Consider the following 10,680-nt stretch of genomic DNA (forward strand, 5'->3'; position numbering starts at 1 on the left):
GCACTGGTGCTGTGTCATGAGCCATATCTAAGAGAGTGTCCCCTCATGTTTCTAGATCATTCCACCATAATACATTCCATACCCCAGCACAAGAGGATCAGTTCTTGATCCCCCACAACCCCTTTATCATTCCATGTAGGAGAAAAGAGCCACAAGACCTTCTAGCTGGTTTCTCTATCTTCTACGGTAACATTGTGGTGTTACGAGGAGTGAGAGTCCTAAGAAAGGGCAATGGGTCCAACCTGCACTGCCCCACACACCTTCAGGCTGGGTTCACACGACCTATTTTCAGACGTAAACAAGGCGTATTATGCCTCGTTTTACGCCTGAAAATAGGGCTACAATACGTCGGCAAACATCTGCCCATTCATTTGAATGGGTTTGCCGACGTACTGTGCAGACGACCTGTCATTTACGCGTCGTCGTTTGACAGCTGTCAAACGACGGCGCGTAAATTGACTGCCTCGGCAAAGAAGTGCAGGACACTTCTTTGCTACGTAATTTGAGCCGTTCTTCATTGAAGTCAATGAAGAGCAGCTCAAGATTTACGAGCGTCAATGCTTGGAGGAGCTTTTACGTCTGAAACAATGCAGCTGTTTTCTCCTGAAAACAGTCTGTCTTTTCAGACGTAAAAGCAAGCTAGCGTTTGCACATACCCTAAGGGCTACATAGACTGTTTCTATAATTATTTACTACTATGTGTAAGTTGAGTTTGGCTTTCATGCAGAGAGTAAAGTTCCTATACATTGCTGGACCCTCCAGGCTTGGTGTAGGAAAGATGGTGCTAGGCATAAACCAGTCTCGAGAGGGTGCCCCCTTTTGGTGGTAACTCATGACACCATATCACCTTCCCTACTCTGAAAGGAGGACCTAGCACTCCCCCCATACTTATTATTCTTTTTAGGAGAAAATGTTAATATGGCCATCAAGCTGGTTACTTGCTCTTGGTTTCTAACATTGGGGTTCTTTGGAGAAGGGGGCTCACTGTATAAGTCCACACTGCCCATAGAAACGGGCCCTGTGTACTGTATAAGTGTAGTATTTATTACATACATCAAGTAGTGTACTAGTTCATTACTGGGCCCACCTGAGCAGGGTTAAAAAATATGGTGTGGAGGCACCAAACAGGACCAGGAGTGGTCCCCTGTTGGTGGTAATTCTCCACTTCGCCAATCCCCAATAATTTCATCTACTAAAGAAGAACCATATGGTCTTCAAGATGATATTTCTATCTTTTATGCTAAAATTGTACTTCTATGAAGATGATGAGCATCGTCTAGGTTCATATTACCCATGGTGAAGAACAATCGGTCCAACCTGAACTGCCACACCTATGTTCAGGGGCTTCATAAAAGCTGCATAGGCTGTCTTTATGTTCTCTTTGGATTCCGTGCTATTGTTCCTATCCATTACTAGTCCTTCCAAACCTGGTGTAAGAAAGATGGTGTGATGGCATGAACCAGTACCAGGAGTAGACCCCTTCTTAGTTCTTTTCATGGTACCACACCAACTTTTCTATCTGGGATACGGGGCCCCATCTTTTGTACCCCTTTTATCATCCCTTGTAGAAGAGAAGGATAATCTGGCTTTGGTTTCCTCTCTCATGTTTGCTAACATTGCAGTGATGTGGACAGGAGGGCTCAGAAGGGTATTGAGGAGTAGAGATTAGGGGAAATGCCCTAAAATAATGCTTGAATAAAGGATTCCTGGAGGAAATTTGACTACCTATGGTCTGCAGATGGAAATTTAGGACAATATAATTGTAATAACATTATATTTGAAAATCATTGTATGAGCAAGTTCCCCTAGTTATTACCTGTTCCCAGGAAAGCAGAATGACCAGCTCTTGGAGACAACCCCAAGTATCGGACCCTTACTTGAATGTTTGGAAGTGAGGGGAAGGGGGTCTCATATACGCACATAACTTGTATATATAAACTGAACAGTTATCCAATATGTTGACCATCATATCACTGAGGGAACTTTGGGTCATTGTGACCCAGGGCCAGAGTGACCCAATGATAATAATGTTGAAAATACTAAATCACGCAGCTCAGCCTGAGTTAATTATTACCTATCACCATCTACATTGCCCTTGATTACATAAATTCTCGGCTCCTTCATTTCCCTATAAATATGGGTGGGTGTATAATCCCCAGTCTTTGTCCATCGAAAAGCCCGAAGACAAGATGCTGTCCAAGGTCCTGGCCCTGCTGCTCATTGTGCAGACTTCTCTGGTTTGCGCTACTTTTATCACAGTCAGTAATGGGGCACAGTGGGGACAATGGGCTGAATGGGAAAAATGTGCCAATGGGTCAAAGGCCAAAGGGTTCAGCATGAAGGTGAGTTGGATACAAAAAATAATAATATAATATAAAATGTGAGATATTTGGTGCATTTTTTGGTATAATTGTTGATAATTTCCAAACCATATGTAGTAACACAAATACAAGCAACATGGACAGCACTGTAGCAACCTACCCTATTATTTGATGATGATCTACATAGAAAAAGTTATGGCAGTATAATTAGATGTGTGGTGTTATATATGGTACTGAACCTACCCAGCTCCCTCCATTCCATATATCTAGAACATCCCCAAGATATGCCACTTCCACACTCAAGAGACCAGGCTACTATGACCCCACATCTCCTAACTTTCCTTGAACTAAACAGACTGGCCCTTTTACAAGGACCTTATCCACAAATGCTCCTCAAACTACCTTCTCTGCTCCACCCCTGACCTATTATGGACCTCCTTTCTCATAATCTCCAACCACAACTCTTCTCTACAGCTACCCTTTCTTCTGGCATCTTCTGTCTTGCCTGAGATGACTCATCCCCAACTTGGGGAGGGGGTTGTTTAAAGAATCTCCTTAAACTCTACCTCTAAATCATCTATCCACCATCTTCTCCTCCTTAAGACCTTAATATTAATCAAATCTTATTAACTCAATAAGTTTGTGTTTCCTTATACCTTCCTTGTATGCACTGGCGGAGCTATAGGGGTCACAGAGGTCACAGTTGCGACCAGGGCCCCTAAGCCTGGGGGCCCACGGGGCCCCCTTTGCCATACAGCATGCTTGTTAAATAAATTTTCGGAGCCGTGAAGCCGGCACTTCCTGGTTACGGTCACACAGTACACTTTGTGTACCATGTGACTGTGACGTCACGTGACACGTCTTCAAGCCAGTGCAATGGAAGAGCCGGTGCGGAGGAATACAGGTGATCTACAGAGTCTGTATTGTAATGTGTTGTATTGTGCTGTTTGCGGTGAAGAGGGGGTCCGTTAAATTAGAGCCCCCCTCCTCTCTCCACTTCAAACTGCACAATACAACACAATACATTACAAACTGTGGGTCGCGTCCCCCTGGGGGGTTGTGTGAAGACCTCCGGGGGTTCGCGAGTCACTCACCGAGGTCCCGGTTCCATTCAAAGCTGGAGCAAGGAGCTGACGTCTTATTGCTCCAGCATTCACTGTGCTCTGAGCGGCCCGACACAGGCAGGCGCGATGTAGCGTCATCATCACACCTGTCTGCGCCGAGTCACTCATAGCACTCACCGGAGGAGGCGAAGGAACGGGGATAGGTAAGTAATTATGTTATTTTTCTTTTCTGCACATATGGTGGCATTATACTGTATGAGGGGCTGATATGACGGGGGAGCATTATACTGCATGAGGGGCTGATATGGCATGGGGGCTGATAAGATGGGGGGGCATTATACTGCATGGGGGCTGATATGGTGGAATTATACTGTGTGGGGGCATTATACTATGGGGGCTTTTGGGCAATCCGGCTGGGCATAGGCGCGCGCAGGGATCTGGTGATAGTGGTGTTGGGGAGGGGTAGGGGGGTCCAAGCTGAATTCTTGCATCGGGCCCATGAGCCTTTAGCTCCGCCCCTGCTTGTATGTATCCCTTATCTTATGAGGTCAACGAGGAGATCCCCAGATTAAGATCACCTCTCTTTTAGCCACTGCTGCTTAATATTTTGCCTCAGATTTAACTGGAGGAATAGTGCTGCAGGCAGCACTTTTCTTACAGGCAAAAAGACGGACACCATGACGGAACCCCCGACAGACCCCATTATCAAATCAATAGCATGAATTGGGCGCCAGTGGTATCCATTATACGATGGATCCGACACTGTGTTGGTATAAATATATCAGTTATAAGTGGCCTGCCAACTCCTCAGATGGTCATAGGAGGTGACTTTAAATTAATTGTGGAAAAGATAAACTTTTTCATATGAATGCACGCAGGGGCGTAACTAGGAAAGACTGGGCCCCATAGCAAACTTTTGACTGGGGCCCCCCTCCCCTGGGTGTCACACAACCCCCCCCCCCTTGTAGATAGTTCCTTTTTTACAGCCCCCCCTGTAGATAACGCCATACAGCCCCCCTGTAGATAACGCCATACAGCCCTCTCTGTAGATAACGCCATACAGCCCCCTCTGTAGATAGCGCCATACATTCCCCCTGTAGATAACGCCATACAGCCCCCTCTGTAGATAGCACCATACAGCCCCCTCTGTAGATAACGCCATACAGACCCCCCTTTAGATAACGCCATACAGCCCGCTCTGTAGATAACGCCATACAGTCCCCCCTGTAGATAACGCCATACAGCCCCCTCTGTAGATAGCGCCATACAGTCCCCTCTGTAGATGGCGCCATACAGCCCCCTCTGTAGATAGCGCCATACAGCCCCCTCTGTAGATAACGCCATACAGCCCCCCTGTAGATAACGCCATACAGCCCCACTGTAGATAGCGCCATACAGCCCCCTCTGTAGATAACGCCATACAGCCCCCTCTGTAGATAATGCCATACAGCCCCCTCTGTAGATAACGCAATACAGCCCCACTGTAGATAGCGCCATACAGAACCCCTGTAGATAACGCCATACAGCCCCCCTGTAGATAGCGCCATACAGCCCCCTCTGTAGATAACGCCATACAGCCCCCTCTGTAGATAATGCCATACAGCCCCCTCTGTAGATAGCGCCATACAGCCCCCTCTGTAGATAACGCAATACAGCCCCCTCTGTAGATAATGCCATACAGCCCCCTCTGTAGATAACGCCATACAGCCCCCTCTGTAGATAACGCCATACAGCCCCCTCTGTAGATAACGCCATACAACCCCCTCTGTAGATAACGCCATACAGCCCCCTCTGTAGATAGCGCCATACAGCCCCCTCTGTAGATAGCGCCATACAGCCCCCTCTGTAGATAACGCCATACAATCCCCTCTGTAGATAACGCCATACAGCCCCCTCTGTAGATAGCGCCATACAGCCCCCTCTGTAGATAGCGCCATACAGCCCCCTCTGTAGATAGCACCATACAGTCTCCCTTCTGTAGAGAACGCCATACAGCCCCCCTGTAGATAACGCCATACAGCCCCCTCTGTAGATAACGCCATACAACCCCCTCTGTAGATAACGCCATACAGCCCCCTCTGTAGATAGCGCCATACAGCCCCCTCTGTAGATAGCGCCATACAGCCCCCTCTGTAGATAGCGCCATACAGTCTCCCTTCTGTAGAGAACGCCATACAGCCCCCCTGTAGATAACGCCATACAGCCCCCCTGTAGATAGCGCCATACAGCCCCCTCTGTAGATAACGCCATACAGCCCCCTCTGTAGATAATGCCATACAGCCCCCTCTGTAGATAGCGCCATACAGCCCCCTCTGTAGATAACGCAATACAGCCCCCTCTGTAGATAATGCCATACAGCCCCCTCTGTAGATAACGCCATACAGCCCCCTCTGTAGATAACGCCATACAGCCCCCTCTGTAGATAACGCCATACAACCCCCTCTGTAGATAACGCCATACAGCCCCCTCTGTAGATAGCGCCATACAGCCCCCTCTGTAGATAGCGCCATACAGCCCCCTCTGTAGATAACGCCATACAATCCCCTCTGTAGATAATGCCATACAGCCCCCTCTGTAGATAGCGCCATACAGCCCCCTCTGTAGATAGCGCCATACAACCCCCTCTGTAGATAGCACCATACAGTCTCCCTTCTGTAGAGAACGCCATACAGCCCCCCTGTAGATAACGTCATACAGCCCCCCCTGTAGATAGCGCCATACAGTCCCCCTGTAGATAACGCCATACAGCCCCTCTGTAGATAACGCCATACAGCCCCCTCTGTAGATAACGCCATACAGCCCCCTCTGTAGATAACGCCATACAACCCCCTCTGTAGATAACGCCATACAGCCCCCTCTGTAGATAGCGCCATACAGCCCCCTCTGTAGATAGCGCCATACAGCCCCCTCTGTAGATAGCGCCATACAGTCTCCCTTCTGTAGAGAACGCCATACAGCCCCCTGTAGATAACGTCATACAGCCCCCCCTGTAGATAGCGCCATACAGTCCCCCTGTAGATAACGCCATACAGCCCCTCTGTAGATAACGTCATACAGCCCCCTGTAGGGAACACCATACAGCCCCCCCTGTAGGGAACGCCATACAGCCCGCCCTGTAGGGAACGCCATACAGCCCCCCCTGTAGGGAATGCCTTACAGCCCCCCCTGTAGGGAACACCATACAGCCCCCCCCTGTAGGGAACGCTATACAGCCCCCCCTGTAGGGAATGCCATACAGTGTCCCCAACCCCCCAAAAAAATACCTACAGTGTGAAAAGACATGTATCCCCTCTCCACAGGATAGGGGATACATGTGTGATCGCTGGCAGCGATAGGGAGAACGGGGGACCGAAAGTCCCCCAAGTTCTCCATGACTAACCTCTGACTTCCGGCGTCTCCACAGCTCAATAAAAATGAAAGGAGCACTGGTCACGCATGCGCACAAGCGCGACCGGCGCTCCATTCATTTCTACGGATCTGCCGACACAGACCCCGGAAGTCCGAGGTTTGTGATGGAGAACTTCAGGGGACTTTCATTCCCCCGTTCTCCCTATCAATGCCAGCGATCACACATGTATCCCCTGTCCTGTGTATAGGGGATACATGTCTTTTGTTTAATGGCAGAGCGGGGAGATACCTCCCTGCTCTGCCGTAGTGTTCAGTGGTGTCCCGCTGTAGCAGCCATAGCGGCTGCTAGCAGAGCCTCCGGCCATGGTGGGGGCCCGTGCCGGCGGGCGACACGGGCCCCCTCATGCCGCGGGCCCCGTAGCAGCCGCTACGGCTGCTATAGTGGTAGTTACGCCACTGAATGCACGTTATTTCAGTTTTGGCCACAAGGGGGTAAGAGGCTGCCAGATACCTCCTGTTTTGCTCATCTATGGGGAAACAATTGGATTGGATAGATTAAAATCCTACCTAGTGGATCCTTGTTTACTCCAATGGGCGACATCAGAGAACAATTTAGGACAACCTCATCGATATTAGATTGTCAATAAACACGCTGAAATCTGCTAAAAAAAATTAACCGAGACGGAGGAATAAGTCCCATTCCTTAACTCCTTTCACATGAATGACTATGTCTTATTAATTTTTTTATGTTTTTGTGAATATTTTTATTTTATTTTTTTCATTTTTTATTATTGTTTTGCTATTTATTTTTCTATTCACATTTTGATTTATTTGTGGGCTTAGCATAGCAGGACCTGTGACTTCCCTGTATTTTCCTATATAAAAATCACAGTTAAGAATGAAAGATTACTATTATCAGTGATTTGTACTGTGTATATATAGAGAGAAATTCAGGAAAGGCACATACTGTGTCCCCTGGCAGGCCCTTTCTGCATTCCGTGACACTTGGACATCATCAGATGCCGATACAACTTCAGCACAATTTAAAGGACCCGCAGGGGTTCATAGATGATTTAACTGCTAATTAAATACTTAGGGGTGAATCTATTAACCTAACGTGGCTGCACAGTTAACAAGGATAACCTAACATGATAGGGGAAAAAAAATCTCAATATCTTTAATTTTTTTTTATTTCAGGTGGATAACCAACATATAAGGGGAGATGACACTGCTGTGAACGGAATTAAATTATACTGCGTTAAATGTTCCCCCCCTCATGAAGAGAAGATTATCACCTCTAAATTTGCACCGTGAGTCTATATAGTTCTCTACCCCCATATTCTATATTGATCTGTGTATTCATCCTGTTCTAGAAGTATTGGTGTCCAAACGTCTTGCATCCACTCTTTTGGAAAATGACTCCACCCCTGCGGAAAATGGACCCACGCCTGCTGAAAATGTATCTACCCCTGCTGAAAGTTCTAAATGTTGTATACTCTGTGTGTCTTGCCTTCACTTCTTAAGACTTTCTGAATGTGATTTAAAGTGAATCTGGTTGTTTGGTCAAGATGGTTACTTTTTCTCCAAAAATTATTGTTTTCTTTTCTACAGATGGGGAAACTGGACAGAACCTCAGTGGTGTAAGTATGGAATCCTAGACAAATTCTCATTGCGGGTGGAGAAAAATCAGGGTGGAGGGGATGATACAGCTGTGAACAACATCAAGTTTGAATGCACCGACGATGGACAGCTGGAAGGCGAGGGGCTCTTTTGGGGCAGATACGGAGGATGGAGCGAAAAATGCAAAAATGGAATATGCGGCATCAAAACTAAAGTTCAGGGGGACGAAAAAGATTACACCACAGATAATACAGGTCTTAATGACGTCCAATTCCTCTGCTGTACTTAAGTAGGGAAACCTTATGAGATGTCTGGAAATACTCAATAAAAATTACTAAAGTGATTGAATGAGATTTTTACTTAAATGTTTAGTAGACAGAACTCCAAACAAACTGGGAACAAACCAGATGTAAGATCTTGTATGGTTATTTCACATCCTCTTATGTAAAGCATTGTTACCAACCTGTGGACCAACAACTCGTAAGGTAAAGAATACAGTAAATATTGAAGTTCCCCTCATTTTCCAAGTTGTCAAAAAGGCTATTGCATCTTTTTGAAATATGACTAGTTGGGTAGTGATACATCTCCCACTTCACCGCATACATAGGAAAATGTTTCCATTCAGGAGTGTGAGAAGAACTTGTTGGCACCCCATGTCGGCGATGTAGTGGTGGTCATATTGGTTTTCCCCCACTTTTCTCAGACACTGATATTAGGAGATGTTTTTGGAAAAGTCGAAAGTGTCTACCATGCAGAGACCAGCATTCTGAAGCATCATATGCGATAAAAGGGTTAACTGGATTAGACAATCCATTTTCAAATACGCTTTTAGGGAATTCTGACTTAATAGAGTAGGGTCCCCTGTTCAGGACCCTTATGTATAAACAAGAGCGAAGAGCAGCTACAAAAATCACCTCGGTCTCTGGAGGATTCACATGTCCTTGCATTACATGGACAGCCCATTGATTTCAATAGTGACTATGTAATGTTTAAAGGTCAAGTTCAGTAGAGTGAGATACCTGGCAAAGGGATTCCAGCATAGTCCAGAGGAGAAATTCACTCACTGGCCACAAGGGACTGCAGTGTCAGCTCCCCTCTCCGATAGGGTCTACAGGCAAGTCTTACAAAGCAACAAATTATCTTCCAATATCCCTCAGGGGTGCTGGCTGCGGCACCAGATACTCTACAGGTTTGCATGTGTCTTTCTTTACCTCTCTGTCTTGTTCCTCAAATACTTCAGTGGGTAGACAACTTGGAAGGTCTTTACCTCCCCTTCTACAAAAAGTGAGGTACTGAATAATCAAGGGTGAAGCAGGGAAAGTCCTCAACATCCAGATGGTCAGAAGGGTTGTAGACGGGCAGCCAACCAAGTCTAGCGTATCCTTATTGTCCTGTTTCAGCGGGTGGCTATCAGGAGGGCCCCATCATTACTTAGCTGGCCTGCAGACTTCAAAACATCCCTCCTAGTAGTCATGCAGCTCTTCTGTGACAGACCGTAATGGGTCAAGACTCTTGAGGACAAAAAAAGGTAGAGTCCGGCGCTCAAAGAATCCAGCAGAGGTAGGAACATATAAAGTCAACATAATGACACTAATTCACTTAGAAAATACCTAAACATGATGCACAAGGGGAAGTTATTTTTCTCTAAGCCCCTTCTGGAAAACTATTCATGGACTTCAAAAAAGAGGCACATTTTCCAGGCTAGTAGAGCTATGTGTCTCAACCACTTTCATCTTGAGAGGCCTCATTCAGATGGGGCGTAGATAACATGTAACATGCAGACCCCAATATATCCCCCTGACCCCCGTGAGATCTATGATGCTGTAAGTTTGGTTAAGTAGTACCGCGTAGGGCCCAGGTATTACATGCAGAATATAGGCTCTGAAACATGTGTACAATATGCAAGTCTAAAGGAGGCTCTTGCTGCGCAGCATCCGTGGGCGCTGTATTATTATGGCAATGAGATTGCATGCATTCAGAAACTGTGCCCATATGATCAGTAGTGGGAGTGCCTCTGATCTTCGCTGCATTATCCTTTCTGTACCACGGTCAATGATGACCACAGCATAGAAGATGTAAAGCAAAAGGGGGTGCCCCTTTTAAAGTGACACAGCGGATACCCTGTAATTCAATCTCTGCCTATACCTTGTATGGGCAGAAAAATGTTGGATCCATTAAAGATCCCGAGGGCTGTCTGTTACTATAACCAGTGTAATGTACTAGTATATATGTATATGATACTACATTATAATGTGGAATAAAGATCAATGAAGAAAATCCCTTTATGGATTCAAAATAAATAAATAAAATAACAGTAAAAAAAAAAA

General features: G+C 46.4%; 1 protein-coding gene across 1 annotated transcript; it reads left to right on the forward strand.

The window, feature by feature from the left end:
* The first annotated feature begins 2,189 nt into the window (after positions 1-2,189).
* On the forward strand, positions 2,190-8,642 carry LOC142682187 (vitelline membrane outer layer protein 1-like). The gene is made up of 3 exons (XM_075847311.1): positions 2,190-2,342; positions 7,931-8,043; positions 8,345-8,642. Exons 1-3 carry the CDS (start codon positions 2,190-2,192, stop codon positions 8,640-8,642), a joined length of 564 nt encoding a protein of 187 aa, XP_075703426.1.
* The last annotated feature ends 2,038 nt before the right edge of the window (positions 8,643-10,680 follow it).

Source organism: Rhinoderma darwinii (assembly GCF_050947455.1).
Source record: "Rhinoderma darwinii isolate aRhiDar2 chromosome 3 unlocalized genomic scaffold, aRhiDar2.hap1 SUPER_3_unloc_11, whole genome shotgun sequence".
In the NCBI taxonomy this organism is placed as follows: Eukaryota; Metazoa; Chordata; class Amphibia; order Anura; family Rhinodermatidae; genus Rhinoderma; species Rhinoderma darwinii.

Coding starts and splice junctions, on each gene's coding strand:
- LOC142682187 (XM_075847311.1), top strand. CDS start 2,190: ATGCTGTCCAAGGTCCTGGCCCTGCTGCTCATTGTGCAGACTTCTCTG. Junction 2,343..7,930: donor CCAAAGGGTTCAGCATGAAG/GTGAGTTGGATA, acceptor TTTTTATTTCAG/GTGGATAACCAACATATAAG. Junction 8,044..8,344: donor ATCACCTCTAAATTTGCACC/GTGAGTCTATAT, acceptor TCTTTTCTACAG/ATGGGGAAACTGGACAGAAC.